The following is a 22,948-nucleotide window of genomic DNA, read 5'->3' on the forward strand; positions in this document are numbered from 1 at the left end:
GGATGGGAGAGTTGTGAAACCACATCTGCAGCGTGGCTGGGAGAGACCTCGTGAGCTGGTGTAAAATCCAGTGGCCTGGACAGACTTGGAGAGTGTTATAAATGAAAATTTGTCCAGACAAATTAATATGAAAAATAAAATATTTATTTTGCAATCAAATTCTATCTAGCCAGCCACAAGGAAAGAACACAGCAGAGCCCGGGGTCGGCCCTGGGTGTGCAACAAGGAGTCAGCCTCAGCAGAGGTTTCCCTCTATGCCCACTCACCTCCATCCTGGCACAAGTGGTTTTTATAGGGAAAATTCTGCCTGAGGCCAAGATTTCAGCAATCAGTCTTTTTTTCTATTCAGAGTCCATATGTTAATAAGATTTTCTTTTTTGGTGATGAGGGAGAACAAATCAGTGTCCGGAGTTGTTGAATCCTTTGATGAAATTTTACGGGAATTCGGGAGCACTGCATTCCCATGTATCTGCCCGAGGATTTCATCAGCACCTGGGGTCCCCATATCTCCCCAGCCATGGCCCATCTCCAGGCCAGCCGTACCTTCTTACTTGTAAATCAGTTTCCAATATACACCCGGTCTCGCCTGCACCTGTGAGGGTGGGGGGGGATAATCCTAATACAAACATGTATACTCTAACAAATATTCAATATCACATATATCATATTAGAAATGGCGCAAATTATATCTACTACACATAACAGAGAGGATCCCTGTCCTGCTTTTACCACGCAGTGGGAGGATTTGGCCTTGATGGAGCTCCACGCCATGCCCCGGGCTCCTTATCCGCTTTGTGTGGGGTCTGTGTGGTGTCTTACAGGGCTGCTGGCAGAGCTTTGGGCTGCCAGGTGAGTGCACTGGCCCGTGGTTTGCTGTGCACTGCATCTGCTTCAGGCTGCCTACCCTAGAGTGTGCTGTTCCCTTTCAGAAATGCTCCTGCTGCAGCTGCAGCTCCTGCAGCACGGCTTGGCCATCAGGCAGCACTGGGGCTGGGGCTGAGACCTGGTGCCCAGCTTGACCCTCTCTTCTTCCTGCTGTTTTATTTGCTTTAATTCATCCCTTTCCACACGGGTAAGTGGCTTTTTGGTGGCAATTTCTTGCCAAGTGCTGCTGCTGCTGCTGCCTTTTCTCGTCCACAGACCAGGCGGTGAAGATTCCTCCTGCAGGATTGCTCCTGCAGGCAGGCTGCTGTGCCCTTGGGCTGGCTTTGGGCATGGTGACATGCTCTCAGTCCACAGTGAGGAACCTGTCCCTACTCAGAGCACTCTGTGATGGCAGCCCGTGTGTGTGTGTGTGTGAGTGCAGCAGGGACATGGCTTGGGTGAGATGGTGCTCTCAGCTTGAGGCCCTCCTTGCTGAGGATGCACAGGGAGGACCTCGTGGGGAGAACCACAGCAGCTCTTCTGTCCAAGGAGTGTCTTGAAGTGGTGTTCGTCTTCTGCAGGGGTGGGACCAGGGGGAGGCAGGCTGGCAAGGACACGGCACAGCACCCTGAGGGGGCTGAGCCTGCTGTGAGGGAGCTCTGGAACTTAATTCCTGAGCAAAGTTTGGTGTCCTCAATCTACACAAAAATGAAACCCCTGCCTGCAGATGGAAATCTGTCCTCTCTTCTGAGCAAGGGAAAGCTCTTCAGCTCCTTGCTCTCAAAGCCTTGGCTGGCTGCTCAGCTGCTTCTGTGTCTCCTGTGAGCAGCCACATCACGCAGGTACCAAGTGCTATTTCTGGTGGCGGTGCAGGCTGTGCTGCAGCTGCAAACCCCAGCACGGCCACACTGGTCCATCCTGTGTGCTCACAGCTCTGTGATCCCACCACAGGGCACATCCCCCTGTCCCAAACTCACCCCAGCTGGGCTGTGTGTGCCCATCCTGTGTGCAAGCTGGTCCCACGGGCAGTGCTGACAGCAGGGGCTCTGCCAAGAAACGCTGAGGCAGCTCCTTAAAGCTCACCCTGGTGATCACCAGCACAGGAAAGGCTCGGATGTGTGACACAGCTGTGGCTGTGAGATGAGGGGAAGTGTGCACTGAGCTGTGCCTGCTGTCACAGGAGCTCAGGAAACCAAAGCCTGCGGAAGGCAGAGGGGCTCGGGGGCTCTGTGGCACGAGGACCTCACCCAGCACTGGTCCCATCAATTCAAGCAGGTGATAGAGATAAAAACCAGGGGAGTGAAGATGTTCAGCCACCAGAGTCAGGCAGCAGCTCTGCTCCTTCACTGCCCTGAGGAAGGCAGCACTTGGCTGGAGGTGTCTGCATGTGCAGTGCTTGGGTTCCAGCTAATCCAGCACTGTTGTCATCAAAGCTGCATCTCCTTGGCTGCCTTGCCATCCTGTCAGAGAGAGTGAGCCCTGCTGAGGGCCACGGTGGTGCCCACAGGCAAGTGGCTAAAGTGGGTGAGATGAGACCTGTCACCTCCAGTTAGGTAAAATGAGTCCCACCAGCTGTTCTTGGACAAACTTGGAAAATAACAGGAATATTTTAATATGCAAGAAGCAGTCCCCAGTGATAATTTAAAATCATATCAATGTATATTAGAGATAGGAGCTACCTGCAGATCCTCAGATCACCATCACATTAAATGTCCCTGGCCATGAAGAAATGGGCTTTTAGAAGAAATCTTTGCTCCGAGTCCACACGGAATTGTCCTTCAAGGCAGACTTGTCCTCACTGCCAGCTGGTGAAGCTGTGCCAAGGTTTATGTCCCCACAGCACACACCTCTGGAGGAGAGCAGGTTCCTTCAATCAGGACTCAATTCTCCAAATTGTTTTGGTAGAAGATCAGATAAAACAAGCGTTTGTTTTGTTTTGTTTTGTTTTGTTTTGTTTTGTTTTGTTTTGTTTTGTTTTTTTAGTGGCAGCATGTCTCTGCAGCTTTCTGGTCTTGCTCCACTTCTCTGTTGACCACTGGCTTCTCCAACTTCCCAGAGATTAAAAAGAGCAGGATAGATCATGAGAAGGAACTCTTGGTGGCAAAAGAATGTAACAGCACAGAGCTGCAGCAGCACAGTCTGTAGCTTCTGACTCTACTTCCAGCCTGGCAGCCACAGCAGTTTCCCAACACTGAGCATTTCTAGTGTCCTCAACCCTCAACATTAACCAGCCATGAGTCATGCTCTAAATAATGCTGAGATGTGGTTTAGAGCCCGAGTTTGTTTCTTGAGAGAATACATGCTAGTCTCCTTTATGTACACTCTGGTATTTAAGTTTTCCAACCTAAGATGACAAGAAACTTCTCCTTTTCAGGCCTCCTTCTCACATTGTCATGCCCTTTCGAGGCCAAGGGTTGTCAGGAAGTGAGTCAGGAGTCACCAGAAGTTCAGGAGGGCACAAGGTGCCTGCTTGGTGCACCAGCAGTGCTCAGCTGAAGCCACTCACAGGGCAATGCTCCCCGACTTTCCTAGGAACTGGGACCTCAGCTGCCTCCCAGTCCCAGCTGCCCAGCCTCCCCCCAGCACATGTTGAGATGTTGATGTCCTCTCTGTGCTGTGGGAATCCAGGGGTTCCCTCTGGCTGCCCTGGCAGGTCTGGGACCCTGGCAGGGGTCAGGAACCCCCCTGGACAGAGCCCCCAGAGACACTGTCTGTGATCTATGTCTATGCAAAAGAGTTTTCAATCTTACAGGATGAATTACAAGCTTTGAGTGTTTGATAAGAGTAATAATTAAGTGTGACACGGGTGCAAGAGTAAAATTTTAGGTTTCTAGATTAGGGGTTCAGAGGGGACAAGATGGAGGAATTGGGTGTGTCTTGTCCTTTTCCTCCTTCTTCATGCCCTCCATGTTTCACTGTAGTGTTGGCACTTTTCTGTTGGTTTAGGCTGGGGACACACTGTTCAACGTAGATGATAGATGTTGGCACATTATTGTAAATATAGTACATGTAGTTTCTGGTATTTAATGTTTGTAACATCCCACTGAGGGCAGAGCCCCACACGCTGCCCTGCAGGACAGAGCTGCGGCAGGGCAGCAGAACATGTTAGAGATAAACAGAATAAACAACCTTGAAAACAGCACAGATGAATTATGGCTTCTTCTTTGGCAATTGGGCAGAAAGACAGAGACTTTTTACAATCTCGGAATCACCAATACCCACAGATTCCAACACTGTGCCAGGGCTGGAGGTGTGCAAGGCTCCTGCCATGGATGGGGCACAGAAAAAAGCGCTGTGAGCTGTGGAGTGCTGCTGGGCAGGCAGAGCTCTGGGTGTGTCAGCACAGGGTGGCTGCTGGGGCTGGGGGTGGGAGGGCTCATGATGGGGCAGGACATGGGCTCTTCCAGCTGTTTTACCTCCAGCCTGCAGGAAATGCAGAGTGGGGCTGGGCTGGCTGCAGTCACTGCACTGTGTGTGGGGTGCATGCTGATGGCACAGCTGCTGCCAGAAGTTCCTGCAGGAGCAAATGCTGTCTGTGCAGGTCTCTGGCAAGGCTGCCTGCTGCAGCAGCTCTCTGAGAGATGTTCCCTGCCTGCCTTCCTCCAGCTGCTGCTGCAGCCAGCTTTGGCAGCATCACCTCACCAGCACCCTGGCTGCTGATTCAGTGGGCACCTACTGCCCCCCGCCCCCAAAAGGGGCTGCTGAGGTGCTCAAACCCACCTATCCCCAACCCACCAGCTCCCACCCACCTGCTGGGCACAGCAGAGGTTCCCAGGCCCTTCATTGGGAAGCTGCTCCTCTGAGGGACGTGGTTCTGCTGAGGACAAGAACACTTCCCAGGGCTCAGTGGTCCTTCATGTCCCATCCCTCCAGCCCTTATATGTGCATATGGAAAAAGCAGCGAGGCACAGGGGAGCCCCAAAATCTCACAGAAATGTGAGATTTTGTGCTGCAGACCAGCCCCTCCTCGTTCCCCATGAGCAGGTTTAGTGCTGCTGTGTAAACCGAGCTGCAGGTCTGATCCCAGGGGAGCTGCCAGCTGCTCAGACACCAGTTTGTCCCCACATCCCACACACCCTCCTCGCCCTCTGCCTTCCCCCTTGCTGACAGCACATGTGCACCTGGGGAGAGAATGACTCCTGGTACCTCTGATAAGGCTCTGGCAGATACTGGGGAAGAAAGAAGTGGGAATAGCACTTCCTCCTCCTCCCCTCTCAGTTTCTCCATGGCTGAAAGGTCAGTGATCTTGCTGTGATCAGGGAGGTGGTGGCTTCCTGGTATTCCCATGGGAATCAGGGCTTCCAGAGCAAACATCAGCTGCCCCAGCACTGGTGAGGACCAAGCTGGTGCTGGTTCTGTCCCACAAGGTCTCCAGCAGCTTCATCTCTGTGGTGGGGGCTGCAATGTGCCCGTCTGTGGCTTTGCAAATCTCTTTCTTTCTCTGCAGAACAACGTGGTGCAAAGCACTGAAGTGCAAAGCTGGAGGGTTTATTACAGCAGGTGGTGGGGAAAAAACTTAAAATCTAAAATTCAGCTAAAATCTGTGCTCTATGGGTCACCCCCTGCCCTCCAGCCTGCCCCCAACACAGCCTGCTTACAGACTATTGAGACAGACAAATTTCCTGAGTCGCCAGCCTTAAGACTGAGGGAAAGCCAAACCAAAATAAACCTGATGTAGCTGGGTGCTTTAATTTTCAGGAAGAGCTGTGCAGCAGCAGGCTGGTTCCCAGCTGAATCTTTCTTGCTGTATCAAGCATAAATTCATCAGGTATTCCATTTCCTGGGGAAAAAAAGCAGAATAATTCACTTGGAAATAAAGAGTGGAGCTATTTTTCCCTCTGACATGGTGAATGCAATTACCTAAGGCATGGGAGGCTGAGATAACTCACTGATTCAGCCCCCACTCTCCAAAGAAACCATCATCATTCTGTCAGAAAGGCTTTAAACCCCAATTCACATCCTGAATGCTAAAACATCACCACATACAGAAGCTGTCCTTATGATTTCCATGCACCAGCTGCTGCATCACAAGGAAAACACACTCATAGATAGGCCAGAATTTATTACTGTCAAGGCCATATACAGAGTGCAAGCTCCCTGTGTTTGCTGACCCTTTTACTGATGCTCTTGGTGTCTCCTTGTCCATCAGGAGCAATTCCTAGTGAAGCAAAGCCCACTGACACCCTGTTAGTAGTGTGTGAGCCACACTGGGGCTGGGAAAACGTGCGTGGGGGTTGAAAGTCTCGAGCCTTGTCTGTCTGGAGAGCTGAGTGCAGGCAAGCCATAAGCCTGTGATTGCCCCTGAATTTAATTCCATTTAGGCAGCACTCTCCCACCTCTTCTGCCATTACATAATGGAGCAGAGTAATGACTTTGAGCAATACTGTTTGAGTGGCAGCAGTCCAATTCTGGACTGTATTTTTTTTTTAATGGTGGGGGGAGAGCAGGTTGGCAGAGGGGAGAGAGAATCTGTTTGGTTCATCTGCAATCCCTGTTTCACTCTGGGAGCTTTAGAGGACAGACACATTCCTCCATCTCTGCTAATCCTCCTCTGATACAGAGGATTTTCCTGCCATTAAATGATAGCTTGTGAGAAAAAAAATGCCAACTTTTCAGAGCCTGACTCTTATGGCTAAGGGCAGCCTCATGAGCAGGAGGGAGGACACAGCCACTGCCTGGCCAGGTAAGCAAGGCATCCGGATCATTTCTGTTGGGAATTTTGGTTTCCACTATTTGATGCTTAGCTGGTTACACTTCTCTGTACCAGCACCTATTTCCTAGGGATAGAGCCAGTCCCTTACTGTTGGTGATCCTTTCCCACCTCAGATGAGAGGAATCTGCCTTTGGCATGGCTTGTGGGAAGGATGCAGATGAACTCCTGAAAAGCAGTGGCACAAAGCTGCAGGATTCCCTGAGAAGGTCAGTGGAAAAGGAAAGATACTCACCAGGAAGGTGCTGGGGACTTCTTCAGTTTGAAAGTGTGTGAGAGAAGAGCCTTTTCCTTCATCTTCCTTTATAAACATAGATATTTTTGTGGAAAAATGATGCAGGAAAATGACAGAGGATGAAACCCATCTCTATTCTTCCTGTGTGCTTTTAGATCCCTTAAGTTTGCTTGCCAGACCTGAAATGCCACTAGAGAATAATCAAGGTAATGTTTGTCATCATTCTAAATGGTGAGTATACTCTTATTCTGCATTATCCAGTAGTGGATTAGACAGATCATTTGGAAAGGTTGCAGTTACATATTCAATTATTTGCAATTATTGTCTCTTTACCTTTCTTAACACTCTGCAACCTTTCTTTTTTGTTCCTTTTTCTTTGGTCTCTCACTCTTTCTTCCAAATATTGAGTTACTGTAGTATTTAAAAGTGCGAAAGATATCATCCATGGGAGGAAATTTTTTTATTCTTTAATATCACAAATGTTTTTGACCTTACTGCTCTATTTCACCCTTTTGCTCAAACACACATCTCATTTGAGTGCTCAAATGTGTCACCAACTGGCTGAAAGCTTCCAGCTGCTGCCCTTTTTTAGGGAAGGGGAAGGAGTGAGGTGGGAAAGATGGGAATGTTTCAGGCTATGTTGATCAGATGAGATCTTGCCAACGGGGAAGAGCTGATCTCTTTTGCCCTGAGCAGCAGCTCTCCTGAGGGTTTGGTACGGTTCATGTGGAGGATTTTTTCCAACTTCCTTGAAAGAGGGGAAATTGTCCACAAAGGCTGCATTGCTGAGGGGTTTCTCTGAGCTCCTGTTGCTGGGGGGATATTTTCTCATTGGATGGTCCTCACACTCTTGTTTCCACATCCCATGCATTGCAAAGAGGCACTTGTAAATAGAGATCTTAGAAGCCTGCTATGAAATGCCACTAGCAGAAAACCCAGATTTGGCACTTGTGTATAAGGAAAACAGGCTGGATATGGCTTGGGGGCAGATATTTCCTCTATTGATTGATTAGAGGAGGAGCAGGGAGGGGAAGGAGGGGATCTGGTTATCAGCAGGTTCATTCCCACACTGCCCACCGTGTGCACAGCAGTGAGGGAGGTCTGCTCTGAAGGTTAGGGATGTGACTGAGCTTGGGCAGCTGGAGCTAAACATGGAGCTTGCTCTGCTCAGCCTCACCTGTAGGACAGCCTATGCACAAATGCCCCTCTGGATGTCACCCTGAACCCACACAGGGCTCCCTACCAGCAGCAACCCTTGCATCCATCATTTTCCAGACAACCACCTGCAGTCAGACATTTGGGAACAGGCAAATCCTTAATCTGTCTGGCCCTCAGTTTATGTAACTGCCTAACAAAAACAACATATGTCCCTGTTGGCATGCAGAGGGTGGTCTGGTGCAGAGGGGAGCAAAAGAGGCAGCCCCTGGGCAGGCTGCACAAAGAAAGAGCAATCTGGGACCAGCATATTGTTCCCCTTCTTGTCCTTAGACTCCAGCTGTTTTCAGGGGATTGAAGAGGACTTTCCTTTAGCTGTGGCTGTTAGATAAGGGCCTGGGAAAAAAGGGAAGAGCAGACAAACAAAATGACAACCTGTCTAAAATCCTTTCTACCTCCCAGAGTCCCTCACTATCATTTATCCTTGAAGTGATGTTGTTTTGCTAATTCTCCTGTCACAATAGTGTGCCCAGGCATGATGAGACCTGAATTTTGATGAAGAGGCCACAGCTCATCCTTTTGTGATGCTCTCTGTGTATTTGAATGCCTTTCCTACATGCAAGAGCCAGAATGGTTTGAACAGACCCAGGCTCCAGGGCAGCTCCTGGGCTGATGCCCTTCAGCAGGGACTTGCCCAACAACTGGTTTTGCAAGTCTCTTTTACACAGGCAGTGTAAACTCCTAAATACAGCCCCATGCATGTTGTCTTTAGAAAGGCAGAGCAATTGGAGCCACAACTGTTGTTTCTCCTGTAAATTAAAGCCTTAAGGACTGCAAAAATAAAACTTGATGCTTGCTGAAGGTGATACTTCTGGGCATATCACCTCAGAAGTCTGTCTTATTAAAAATGCCCATGGGAATACAGCTGTAGTGGGCAATCCCTGTGCTGCAAACCACAGGGAGAGGCAGCCCAGCTGCTGGGAGCTTCCCCCTCTGGACACTCAGCAGGAGTATGGAGGAAACTCCCCTGATCCCAGCAGTGCAGTAATAGAGGTGGATGTTGGTAAAGCTGTTGGTATCTCATGTTTTGCTGAAAGAAAAGAAGAAAAGCATTATGTCTGTATTGGAGCTAATAAATTGCAGCAGGAAGCCAGTCAGCAGGAAGAGCACCATTTCGTGCTTGTGACTACATGGAGATTGCTGGTGTGGCTGCTCATTTTGTGGAGGAGAAGGTAGCCTGTGTCTGGGAGAGCAATTAGGAAAACTGCCTTCAGTTCTTCCTCTCTAACAAGTTGATTTTAATGGAATTAGAGAAAGAGTTGTGCTGAAAGGTACTTAAAGACCAAGTACCTCTGATTCCAAGACCCCTGCCACAAGCAGGGACACCTTCCACTAGACCAGGTTGCTCAGAGCTTCATCCATCCTGGCCTTGAACACTTGCAGGATTGGGGCATCCACAGCTTCTCTGGGTACCCTGTGCCAGTGCCTCACCACCCTCACAGTAAAGAATTTTTTCCACATATCTAACCTAAATTTCCTCTCTTTCAGAGGAGAAAAGCATTTTGCATTAAAAAGAAAACAAACTTACTTTTCTGATTTTTTTGACTGAATGGTTTTTCCCCACAAAAACCCTGTCTGTGGAGGCTTATGTCTCCCAGTTCTTTTGCTCCTTTTCGTTCTTCTCTCATTTCTCCCAAGAGCCTTCTTCTCTTCCTTGTTGTTCACCCACCTCTGTGGGACTAACCTGGGAGGAAACAACAGCCTTGCACCTCCCATATCAGGCTGATAAGAGATGAAGTGGCAGCTCCCATCATAACATAACATAACATAACATAACATAACATAACATAACATAACATAACATAACATAAACATAAAGCACCTTGGTGACTGTCCTGAGAACTGCCAAAGTAGCAAAAACTGTGCTGAAGATGCAGAGTTTCTCATCTATTATGAGATCATGAAGCCAGCAGTTGAACAATATCTCTTAGTTTGTTTTTACTCATGCTGTCATAGCAGTACACAGTGGGAAAGTGTTGTCAAAAACTGCATTTCATCTCCTTGAGAGCTGAGAGTTCCCGTTCCAGTGCTGCACCAGCTCATGGCCCTGGTGGAGAAACATCAGGTTGAAAGAATGAAAGAAAGAAGCAAAAAGTATGAATTTGACACACTTCAGGCAATTAATTGATCTCCCCTGCCCATTGCTAGACTCAGGATATACTGCCATCCCATTTTCCACACCCAGGGATGCTGTAACCCACCCACAGCTGCTGGCCTTCAATGCATTTCTGCCTGCTTACTGGCCAAACCATGTCCCCATTGGGCAGCAGAGAGAGCCCAACAGAGACACTTGAGAAATACTGAATTCTAGGTGAACCTGCTCTTGGGGAGAGGAATTAATCAGAGATTGTGTTCTAGGTGACATATATTCTCAGTAGGTTTAGAAAGCCCAGAAGATTTTTAGGAATTTTACACAAGAGGTCCTCAGTCAGCACTGAGGTTGCAATTAGCTTGGCTAGAGGGGAGGAAAAAGTGTAATTTATTTTTACTGCTCTGACTAATTAATTTGCTAACGATGCATTCTTTTCTCTCCTGCCTCACCTCTGTGGGGACGGCAGTGATCCTTTGGGTGCCACAGGTCCATGGGGTGTGGGCCTGCGTGCGCTCCTGCCCTCCCAGCTGCGTGTGCACCCCGGAGAGGAGCTGCTCCGTGCTCTGTGACCGGGCCGGGCTGGGGCAGATCCCCAGCGAGTTCCCCTGCGAAGCCTCTTCCATCAACCTGGATAAAAACAGCATCAAGTTCCTGTCTGAGAGGGCCTTCGGGACGCTGCCTTCCCTCAAGTCCCTGTCACTCAACCACAACAACATCTCCTTCATCACGCCAGGGGCGTTCAAGGGGCTGCCCAGCCTGATGGAGCTGAAGATGGCCCACAACGAGTACATTCGCTATCTGCACACTCGGACCTTCACCGCGCTCCGGCGCCTGGTGAGGCTGGACCTGGCTGACTGCAACCTCTTCAACATCCCAGACAGGATCTTCATCGAGCTGCCTGCTCTGCAGGAGCTCTTCTGCTTCCAGAACAACTTCCGAAGGATCCCAGGCGCCATCAGGGGCATGGAGAACTTGACCCATGTGTACCTGGAGAGAAACAGGATCGAAGCGGTGGCCTATAACTCCCTGCAGGGCCTGACCAAGCTGAAATACCTGAATCTGCAGGACAACAAGATAAATGTCATCCACGAGCGAGCTTTTCAGGGCTGCCAGAGGATGGAGTACCTGTACCTGAATGACAACTTGATCAGCGAGCTTCCAGAAAACTCCTTTGATGGCCTGAGGCGCCTGAAGATGCTCAACCTTGGGGGGAATTTTCTCAGGAACATTTCCAACACCTGGTTCCGGGATTTGGGGGAGCTGGAGTTCCTCTACCTGGACCGCAACAGGATCAGCTACATCGAGGAGGGGGCTTTTGAAAACCTCACCAGCCTGGTGGCTCTGCACTTGAACAGCAACAACCTGACGACGCTGCCCTTCTCCGTGTTCGAGCCCGTGTACTTCCTGGGCCGCCTGTACCTCTTCCGCAACCCCTGGGAGTGCGACTGCCGCATCGAGTGGCTCAAGGAGTGGATGGAGAACTACAGGCTGGTCAGGGATATTCCGTGTGCCTCCCCCTCCTCTGTGGCGGGGATAGATCTGATGGACGTGCTCTTCGAGAGGTCTCCCGAGGGTTACTGTCTCGACCCGGAGGAGCTGAACATCACGGCCGAGCGGCCGACCCCAAGCGAGGAGCCTTGGTCCACCACAGAGAGCAAGTTCAACAGCCTTATCTCCAAACTCTTGCTCCAGATGGGCCTTCCTGAAGAGGTGGCAAATGCCACTGAAGTGTACAGTAACAGCACACAACCAGATGGACAGATTGAAGGGGTTTCTTCTGGCATGGGGGGAGACAGGACCGAGGCTGACTCCTCTTCCTTGTACCTCCCAGCACTTCTGACAGCGATTGTTCTGCTGTGCAAATAGTCCAAGGGCTGGATGGAGCAGGGTTTCTGCTTAAGGGCTTAGACCCTGCACCTACTTAGTCATCAGAGAAAAGCTTTATTGTGGGCCTCTGATACTTAACAAGCTCCAAACTCTTCCAGGTTGGGTTTGTTGCATCTGGCTCCAGATTCCCCTGGGAGCTGGTGAGATCTGGGTCCCGCTCTGGGTGACAAACCTGCCCTGTGGGTGTCCCAGAGCCTCCTGGGTACTCACAGGGAGATGAGCAGCACTAAGATTGAGTTTTGCCTAGAGGTGTGTGATGCTCTGCTGGGAAAGGAGGGAAGAGGGGTCTGTCTGTGGGGTGTTTGTTCCATCGGGCCAGCTTGTGAGAGCAAGATGTTCCATGGTGACTCAGCTTCATGAGAGCAAGATGGTGCTCAAAACTGGGCCCCTCTTCATGTCCTGACAGACACCCACACCCATGGCAGATGCTGCTGAACAATGGGAAACTGTTCCTCATTTCCTCAGTGGGTGCAGGAGGGAGCAGGGCAGTTCTGGGCAACATCCAGGGATGCAGCAGGAAACACGTATAGGCCTCAATGAAAACATCCAGAAACATGTATAGGCCTCAATGAAAACACCCAGAAACATGTATAGGCCTCAATGAAAACACCCAGAAACATGTATAGACCTCAATGAAAACATCCAGAAACATGTATAGGCTTCATGGAAATGAGGAAAGTGCCTGGGGGGACACCTGCCCCAGGCAGATCTGGGATGGGCACAGTATTTTGGCTGTGACCACAGGCAGGATTTTGATCCTCTCTCCCCCACCATTATCCTGGTACTGGTGAGGAGAACCAGATGGACCTGTGTTTGTCCAAACATTCTTCTCTGAGGCAAAGCTTCTTAAAATTAACCTGCTTATTCCTGTAATTTCAATGTGTTTAATTTTTCAGTGAATATATTGTTTCAAGGAATACATTTTTTCATTTGTAGATTGTTTCATGGCATGGCAGCAGGGGCAGAGCATGGTGATGGCAAATACAACCAGGTCCCATGAAATATTTTGCATTTCCACCACTAATATGTACTATGTAGTGTGTCATATTATGCCATATTGATAATTTTCTTTTATACGGCATCTTAAGTGTTTTATCTTTGAACTCATCAATAAAAGCTGCTAATATGACCAGAAAAAATGATGTTTTATGTATCAAAGCATATTAATAAAATAATTTGATGCTTTACTCACAAAAATCAATTAACTACTCAAACCTAGGTTTTGGTTTTTTTCTGGAGATCCTTGAACAACTCTGGTGATTTTTTTCTTGTAGGCTACTCAAATGGTGCACATGAGTCTCCTTTCATGGCCTAGAGCAAATGGCAAGCTATTTATTGCAACATAAGTACTTTCACTTAGAAGCTGAATGTGCTTATGTTTGTGTTAAGCAGCAACACTTGAAAATGTAAGTGACTAAATAGATACACTTCTGTCCAAAAAGATCTGCTGCTTTCTAATTAGTGCCAGAGATTTCCAGAGGAAAGCTGAGTACAGGGAAAACCAAGCCTTCCCTGCTGCAATGGCTTCTCAGTTATCTGTAGCTCGACCACAGTTTCCCCAGGGAATCAAAATGCCAGATGGTTTGATAAATGCCTATTTGACCTGTTCCGTGAACTAAATTCAATGAGTTTGGATTTCCAGGCTATTTATGAATCCATTAATCTTCTTAAGTGCTAAATTCATCTGAGTATTAAAAGAGGCTGTTTTTCAAACCTAGTCCAGCCCGGTGCTGTAGAGACATATTAGGTTAAGGATGCCTTTACAGGAGCACTGTTTCATCCTGTCAGGGGAGGTTTATCAGTCGGCCTGGCACAGATGGTAGGACACAAATGGTTGTACTTCACTTCATGCCTCAGGAGTGAATTGTTTTTATAACCCACATATTCATTTTCCGTGCTGGGGCACATTAAAGCTGAAGATCGCCTTACTGTGCAATTGCTGAGTGGCTTTCAAGTTAATCAGTGCTTCAAAGATGCTCCTGCTTTATCTGCAAGATGCAGATCTGAACGTGAAGCATCCTGAAATGTTGGTTTTAGCAGAGATTGTGCTGTCAGGTGATGGGCAAGAGGGCTGTGCATTGTCCTCAGCTGTGTGACAGCAGGGACACTGACCTTGGGTTGATGGTTTAAGTGTCCCTTGTGCTCAAACACTGCCTGGCCCAGAGATTTCCCTGTGCTGAACTGACACAGCCAATGCTGACGGCGTGCTGGGTGTGAAATCTTCATCTTCCCAGCAGGAACCAGGACAGACTCTGGGCTCTCCTGCTCTGCAATCCTGCTCTTCCCTCCCAGCTGAGAGATCAGCAAAGCGTTTCCAGTGGCACAGAGCAGCTGGCACACGGCACTCTGAGTGGATTGGGAAAGGTCTGTGAGCCTGTGATCGCTTTTCTCCTCTACTCTATCTTGCTCATTCCTCGAGGAGACACCAGAACTGCTTCGTTCTTTCATGATTCTTGTTTCTAAACTCTTAGCAAATAGCTTGTTTCTCTGATTACATGGGCAGGAGACAACTCATAATTACATTTTTTAAAAAATAAATAATTTGGCTTTTTCTTTATTTTCTTAGACCACACTCTTGCTGCAAAATCGTGCTTCAGTTGGAAAACCTGAACCAGTTGTTGGTTGCAAGTCCATGGCTCAGAGTCCCTTCACAAATCTATGCTATTTTCAAAATCTGTCTCTGGACTGTGACACCTCCAAAGATGCCAAACCTTTGTCTGTTTGGAATAACTGCAAGTATTTTTCAGCAAAGTAGTGCTCCCAGCCCTACCCTCAGCATGAGGTGCTGAGATTTGGTTTGAAGCAGTGGGAAGGGATGGTCATGAGCTGCCTGGAGTTAGGATACACCTTCTGACTGAAGTTTATTCAGGCACCTGAGGTCCTGGGAGAAGGCAATTTGTTTTAATTGTGGTACCTGGTGACACTGCACTGCTCTTCTCTGGTGCAACTGGTTTTCATGCTGTACAAGAGTTGCTGCTCGAGCAGAGGGGAGAAGTTGTCAATGTAAATAGAGGAAAAAAACAAACTGAATTTTGGATATAACCTCTGAGTTGCAGAATTCTGCTGCTATGTTGCCCCCCTAGGATCATACTCATTGTTTTAACATGAGCACCTTTATGTCCCCTCTGTTTTCTTTACATTTGCAGCTATTGCCAGTAACCCCCTGTGAAATGAAGATATTGACTGTGTTGCTTCTCTTGTGGATTATCATATTTTTTCTGCTTTGGAAAGAAACATGACGTACAGGACTTGAAGAATCGTTGTCCTTTGCTAGAGAGGCAGCAGCTGCTGTCAAGGGTGTTGTATTTTGGCTGATTCTTATCTTCACAACATCTGGCTGATAGCTTTAAAAAAAAAAAATTCCTTTGATAAATTTTGTCACAAATTCACAAATTTAAGAGGAGCCAAATCAAGAGTTAAATTCCAGAAAACTGGTGTGACTGCTCTGGAGGATGTTAAGCCTTGCAAGAAAATAGCCTGTCATGGTCACTCCTGCTCCAGTGTGAGCTTCAGAAGACAAGGCTAGTTTGGGTGAGAAAACAGTGCTTGTAAATGCTTGTAAATGCAGAATTCAGGTATGGGATTGTTGCAGAATCACTAAAAATACCGATCCTTCCTCTTCCCCCACCCAAATCTGATAGAGATCGGTGGAGTTTGAAGGATCTGCTGCAAGAACCTTCAAAGCAGTTTTAAAAGAACTTTAAAGAAAATACTAACCATGGAATAAAGACCAGAAATTATTATTTAAAAAAAATTACTTCAAAGAAAAACATATAGCTCCTATTTAAAACATAAACCTAAACATGTGCAAGATCGGCACCAAAGTTCCATTTCTCATGGGGCAAGGCTGGTATTCTTCTCAACTTTGACCTTCACCACATCCCTTGATTTTTGTTATACTTCCTTCTTCATCCGTCTTTTAAAGGACTGTTTGAGAGTTAATTCTTAACTTGCACATCATAAATCTTATAGTCTCAATGAAAAATACCGAGGCATTTCAAAAAAGACCTAAAACTACCTTTAGTTTTCCTGTACACACCTGATGGTTTACTCTTCATGCATATTCTATGTATTTGCCATTTGGATTAACAGCTGATTTCACTTTGTGCTTGTTCAGTGGGTTTTAACCTGTGTCAGGAGCTTCTTGACATGGCTGGATGTTTGCAATGAGGCTTAAGGCATCCTTATTCTGCCTCCCCTGGTATTCCACACCCTCTTTCCACTCCTCCTCTCCTCACCCACTTGTTTCTGCTCCAAGCCTGGACTTGCCTGTGCCTTCACTGTGCTGCTCCAGCAGGGCCAGCTGTGATTGAAACTGGATCACTGCAATAGCCCAGGTAAAACCAACATTCAACCCTTCCCTCTTTTTTTTTTGATGTTTAGGTTCCCTATTATTTCCCCTAATATTTTGTAAGTCAGGTTGGGCCATAAGTGGCTTAAACTGGGGATAATTGGAATAAAATGCTGCTGTGGTATCTGAGAGGGGGATAAGATAAGTGGGAAAGATGGTGCTCAATTGCTGCTCAATTTGCTTAGACTCAGGGCAGACCCACAGGCACAAGGATATTGGGAAGAGGCCTAGGGAGTTCTTGGGCTTTGTGGGGGCAGATCAGGGGACAAGCAAGGAAGCACCGAGTCCCTGGTGAGATGAGGATGTGCTGGATTCACAACAAACTGTGCCATGCAGCCAGAAGTAAAAATATGTGTAAAAATATAAGTGGTTTTACTTCTGGGCTTTTGATGATGAGAACAAGGCTGAGTGCACAGTGCCAGGGTGGGCAAATGTGATAAATCAGTAACAAAGGCCAACCAGCTGTGCCCATGTCAATTGGGATGGAATTGGCAGCAGTAATTCCTCGCAGTGCTGAATGATTGTGTCTCAGCGTGCTGTGACAATAAGAAATACATCAGACTCTAAGTGGACAGACACTTCCCTGATGTATGAGACTGATAAAGAGCCAGAGGGCAAAGCACAGAAATAAATGATAAACTTGCAATAAGACAAAGCTGGTTCTACAAAGATCCTCATGTCTCTGTTGAAAGCATCTGCGAGCAAGCCAGATATGCAATGCTGCATGGATCATGGGCAATGTAAATGACCACAAATTCTAGGGATGGGTGAGACATGTCTGCTCTGTGCCACAGGGCACAATGACCTTCACCAGAGGATCCCCTGAGGATGTGATTTTGATTCATAGAGCTTTTGTATTTTCCTAAGAGTAGAGTTGGGTTTCTGTGTTCTTGGCTCAGACCTTGCCTGTCTGTGGTGGCTCCTCCAGTGCTGCTGCCAACCTTCATGACCAAATCTCAGCTGTGGGCCTGTGACATCCGAGTGCCAGCTCAGGACACCCCTTGGCCTAAGGTCAACAGAGCACAGGAGGCATTTATGCCAACACAAAGCAATAAAAATCACCATGTAGCTCTCAAGGATACAGAACCTACCTTTTTGAGAGGAACATTTTTTCATTAAATCACTAAAACATGATGAATCACTGAATCATAGAATGGTTTGGATTAGAAGGGATCTTAGAAATCACCTAATTTCTGCCATGGGCAGGGACATCTTCCACTAGGTCAGGTTGCTGGAAGTCCCAACCAATCTGGCCCTGAACATTTCCAGGGATGGGGCATTCACAATTTCCTTGGGCAACCTGTGCCAGTGCCTCACCACCCTCATAGTAAAGAATTCCTTCCTTATACCTAATCTTAGTCTTCCCTCTTTCAATTTAAAGCCACACCCACCTTGTCCTATCACCATATTCTCTTATAAAAAGTCCCACCCCATCTTTCTTGTAGGTCCCATTTACATACTGGAAGGCTATGGTGAGGTCTCCCCTTAAAAAAAAAAAAGTGTCTGTCAGAAAGAGCTTGTAAGAGAAGAGACAAACCAGACAGGAGGCAGATGCAGGTCAGCAGGAGAAGGAGAGTTGCAACTGGTGTCACACTGGAGAACATGGTTTAGAAAAACAATGCCCCAAATCTGTGAACTGGAAATAAATAAACAAACCCCCCCCAAAACCAGAAAACCCACAAACAAACAAACAAACATCCCACAGACTGCAAGGACCTGGATTTTGAGGTCTGTGGGCAGCTTCCTTGGCTCAGTGAAGTGCTCCTGGTGAGCATCTATGCTCCCATCTTCCAGCCCTGGGAATTTCTCATCTCTCAGTCTTTGGCCACTGGAGCCACAGAATCACAGAATATTCTGAATTGGAAGAGACCCCAGTGGAAGATCTTGCACAGGATGCTGCCTGTGCAGCTCAGCACTGGAAGTGTTTGTCAGTGTTTCAGTAAACCTGCCTGATTTGGGGCAGTGTATTCCACACCTGCATCTGCACCACCCACTGAAATCCAGATTTGAATACCAAAGTTACTGTGATGGGGTAAAATCTCTGATGAAACCCAAGTTACCTCGCATGGACCCTGTCTGCAAATGCCACTCAGGGGCTGGGGACTGCTCAGTGTCACCACTGGAATTGTTGCCACCCTGCAGCCTTACCTTGGCTTGACTCTAATATGTGCTGTCATGTCCCTAATACACCCTGATCACAGGGGAGAATGCAGGAGGGAAGTGCAGGAAGAGGTGAAGGGAATTACCCTGTCCTGCACAGCAGATGACTCCTGCACAGCTCTCAGGCTCCAAATCTGCTGCTCTCTTTCTTAGCCTTTGCCTTTTTATTTTCTGAGTAGACAACTTACCTTCCTGTTCATTCAACCCTACTGTTTCATTTCCATTGACAGGTACCTTAAAAATCCAAATTGGCTTGGGTATGAACTCCTGGAGTGGAGTGGATTACTCAAGTGAAGTTCAGGAATGTTCAAGTGACAAGAGATAAAAAACCCTGACAGCTGAACTGTCAGCTTAGATTGAGCAGCACTGTCACCCTTCCCTCAAGCCTCATTACTGCACACAGCCAGGACTGAGTTTGTGAGACTCAGGTAGGGAGGATTTCATCACTCTGTGGCTCCTAAAAAGTCCTTCTTAGTGTGAGACTGGGGCATGTGAACCTCAGCCAGCCCCAGAGCCTACAGGGAGGAATGGAGAAGTAGATAGTGACACCCCCTCCAGTGATCTCTCACTCTTCAGCTGTTTTAATGATCAAACCAGACAAATATATTAAAAACCTATTAATAAAAGTACATGTCAAGACAGAAGGTCAGAGATTCTAGAATTATTTTGAGTCTTTCCATTGCTCTCAGAGACTTAATATCACAAATTGCAGCCAAAGGGATAACATTGAGCCCAGCAGCCCACAAGACAGTTGAAACATTTTATTTTCTACCTGAAATATTGCTAATTTAAAATCACAAATTGATGATGTTGGCAGAGTGGAACCCTAAAATGGCTGGCATTGAAATTCCTTGGTGGCTCCTCCGGGCAGGGACAGCTGCTCAAATCAACAAGGCATTTTCCTGGAAGCAGGATCTCTCTCCTCTTCCTTTCCTAACACTTGGGAAATACCCTAAAGCCTTCACTGAAATGCTTATTTTGATGAGTGGAGAACCAGAATATTTTACTTTAGGAGAGCTGTCATGATCAGTAACTTGTACATTTCAGAGACAAATCTTTTTTATCCATTATAAAGTTTACTTGTCTGCATTTTTCCCCCTAACAATAAATGAAAAAAAAAAAGTTTTGAAAGTTTTCATAATAAACATAAAACAACCTTGTGGGATTTATCCTCTTTCACCCATGGGGTAACTTCATAAATCTTTACTGATTTATGATCCAATAATCTTTGCTGGGTTGTGGTTTTGACACAGATTTGTTGCTTTTGTTACATCCATCCTAGTAAACAAAAATGGCTGTGAGGCAGAGTAAGGAGATGTTTAGACATAGAAATTGTTGAATTTAGTGAAAAATGACTGAGCTTAAAAAACTTTATTTCTGCATTAGCCTGGGGTGGATTCTTCAGCATTCAGTAGTATGTGCCGTAACACTCCTGCAACCTGTAATATTTATTGCTTATTAATGAAATACTTCACACAACAATTAATCCATCTCTCACTCCACAGTCATGTTAGTTAAGAGATGAGTGCTTCTGTAATTTCATCCCCTTGCTCTCAAACTGTTGGTTGTACAGAGGCAAAGCAGACAATTGTGTTGAAGCCATCTGAAAATTCATGTAGTGGATTAGCCCACTTCCACAAATCACTCTCATTCATCCTTGACAAAAAGGAGCAGATTTTACTAACTTTTAAATAAATTTTAATTCCAATTAAAATACTTCCAATTGATAATTCCAGTTTTGATTACAGAGTCATTTGGGTTGGAAATCAGCTCTAAATATCATCTGGTGCAACCCCCTTGGTTCAAGCAATGGTAGCTGCAGCAGGGTTTTCAGAACTGTGTGCACTTGAATTGTCTTCAGAAATTTTCTCTGAAGTGTTTTTTAAAGGAATTTAAGAAAACTTTCTAAAGGTTTTATGTACATGCTGCAAACCTTCAATTTTTCCAGATAAGAATTTCCCTAAACATGCTCATCATGGGTTGCCTTGTCTCCAAGTGGAAACTGTGGAATGTTTAGCTTGGTAGCTCTGAATTGCTCTAATGTGTAGCTGAACTTATCAAGAAAACACCTGGAGCTATTGTCATGTCAGGTTCTAAAATCTGACCTGCCTGCAGGCAGTGTTAAAATTGCTGGGTGCCTGTTCAGAATGCTCAGGTTTTTCACAGGAAGATTAGGTATCTCTTGAAAACTACAAATATATTGAAAGTCTACTAAAATATGAGGCAGTAAATGTGTGAGGCTGCATGAAAAAATGAGCATATGTAACATATTTTACCATTGCCTTGCTGCCTCACTTTTAACCACAGTTAATATACCTATTAATGACAGGAACAAACTATATTTTTCTTTATGGGAAAAGTAACTGGCTAATGATGGGCATTCTACCTCCAAATACTTTTATATCATTCAGTATCCTAGTTTTTTTTTAAAAGAGGTTTTTTCACAGCAAATAAAACAAATACAGCGACTTTGGGATATTAAAAGAGCAGGCCATAACATACACGATTTTGAAAAAAACAACATATAAGGTTTGGCCAGATCAAAAGAGAGCAGCCAGCAGCAAAGCTGTTGTCAATACTGTTTTTAAAAGGAGGTCAAGATGCACCAAGGTTCAGGCAGTACCAGGAGCAATTTCTTCACTGAAGGGATGGTCAAGCATTGGGACTGGCTGCCCAGGGAAGTGGCAGAGTCACCAGCTCTGGAGGTGCTCGAGAAACAACTGGACATGGCACTTAGAGCAAAGGTTTATTCAATATAATCATGTCCAAGTTTGGACTCAATGTTCTTAGGGGTCTCTTCTAACTTTAATGCTTCTATGATTCTGTGTAATTTACAAAGCACCTGATTCTCTAATTATTTACTAGCATCAAAGATGCTTTGTTACACTTTGAGAACTCCCCAGTTCTTTTCTTTTTCTACCTGCAGCTATTAAAAAAAGTGAATTTAAGTTATGTTTTATTAGGTTGATTTCATGAATATGTTCACTGAAAAGAGATCTTTATTTTCTCTCCCATTTGCCCGACCTTAATTTCTATTCCAAATTTAATATGAAAGCTTTAAATATTTTAAAATCTGTTTTGTAAAGGCAAACTTTTTGTCTTTCCCCCTCCCCCCGCCTTCTTGTAGACCTTTCCTGCTGAGCTTTACTGTGTTTGTGGATTGGTTTTGGATTTTTTATTTTTTACTGTAATTAGTTTTGGTACAAGAAGTACAGTGCTGTACACTTTTTAAAATTTTGGGGTGAAATTTGAATACCTGCTGAACAAGCCTCTATTTGACTCGTGGTAGTATAATGACATAATTCAAAGATGAACAATTAAAGTTGCCTGTATATATGAAATATAAACAAATATGGAGACAAATTCCATTACCTGGAATCTACCATTCCAGTAACTGGATTTTCTCTACTACAGTTGTTAGTAGAATAATACTGAAGCACTTTTTGGCCACAACTGAAGATCTTTTTTTTCGTATTTATGTGGTTTTGTTGGCACAACGATTCACATGAACTGAAGATGGCTGAGCTGAGTAATAGTTTTGATTTTTTTCAGGATTTTTTTAATAGGCTAATTCAGTAGGAAGAGATCTTTGGAGATCTCAGGTTTAAAGTAGGTTCAGCTCTGACATTAGGCTGGGTTTGCTCAGGATTTTATCCACTTGAGTATTTTAAAACCTCCAGGGACAGAGCTTGCACAAATTCTCTGGGAAATTGACTCTGTTACATATGAACTCTTGCCTTCTGCTATGGGTCTCAAAATACTCTTTTATTGTTCAGAATTACCTAAGGCATGAATTAAAAACTAAGTCTGGTAAACCAAATATTTGAAGAAAATCTGAAAAAGGAAAAATAAGGCAAGATTAGCTAGTTGATAACATGCTTGGTTATCTGCAGTCAAATAATTAAAAATAATTGATCTAAATAAAAATAAGTAAATGAACTTTTTCCTTAAAAAAGCCTGAAAAAAGGCTTTATAATGAAATCAAAAGAGATAATTTAATATTCAATTAGTTCAACTTTCTGCATAATTTATTTCCATATGAATGCTTTTTTTTTTAATCTAAAGTTTTTTTCTTTTCCTTAAGGCAATTTTCTGCTACTGTTAAAGGCTAGTGGAGATTAAGTTCCTGATGTGAATGGAAAACTGACAGACCCATCCACTTTTCACTTTGTTTACATATAAAGTTATTTAAATCCATTGCAATAACTTCAAAATTTGTTATATGAAATGACTTAAAATAAATTGCAACCATGATTTCTCTAATATATTAGTGGTTAGAGTAAGACCTTTGAAAGAAACTGTGTGACTGGGAAGAATTCCATGAAGTGTAGCTAACACTGTCAGTAAAACTTCTACTATAAGAAACTGTACAATTGACATGGAATTAAAATAATGAATGACACTAATTATTGAGCAAGAAGCTCAGGTTTCCAT

The 22,948-nt window shown here is 45.6% G+C and overlaps 1 protein-coding gene across 12 annotated transcripts; it reads left to right on the plus strand.

Annotated features, from left to right (window-relative positions):
* The first annotated feature begins 527 nt into the window (after positions 1-527).
* NYX (nyctalopin) lies at positions 528-20,998 on the plus strand. 12 transcript variants are annotated; one of them, XM_072935138.1, is made up of 4 exons: positions 4,264-6,547; positions 6,691-6,842; positions 6,965-7,015; positions 10,583-20,998. In XM_072935138.1, the coding sequence occupies exons 2-4, from the start codon at positions 6,713-6,715 to the stop codon at positions 11,980-11,982; spliced, it is 1,581 nt and encodes a 526-aa protein (XP_072791239.1). In that variant the 5' UTR covers positions 4,264-6,547; positions 6,691-6,712; the 3' UTR covers positions 11,983-20,998. The 12 variants fall into 12 exon arrangements, with proteins under 12 accessions (XP_072791299.1, XP_072791266.1, XP_072791239.1 ...); XM_072935187.1 differs by having other exon boundaries at positions 4,266-6,547; positions 6,691-6,783; XM_072935198.1 differs by lacking the exons at positions 4,264-6,547; positions 6,691-6,842 and adding an exon at positions 528-1,072.
* Positions 20,999-22,948: the final 1,950 nt, after the last annotated feature.

This window comes from Taeniopygia guttata, chromosome 1 (genome assembly GCF_048771995.1).
Source record: "Taeniopygia guttata chromosome 1, bTaeGut7.mat, whole genome shotgun sequence".
NCBI classification, from domain to species: domain Eukaryota; kingdom Metazoa; phylum Chordata; class Aves; order Passeriformes; family Estrildidae; genus Taeniopygia; species Taeniopygia guttata.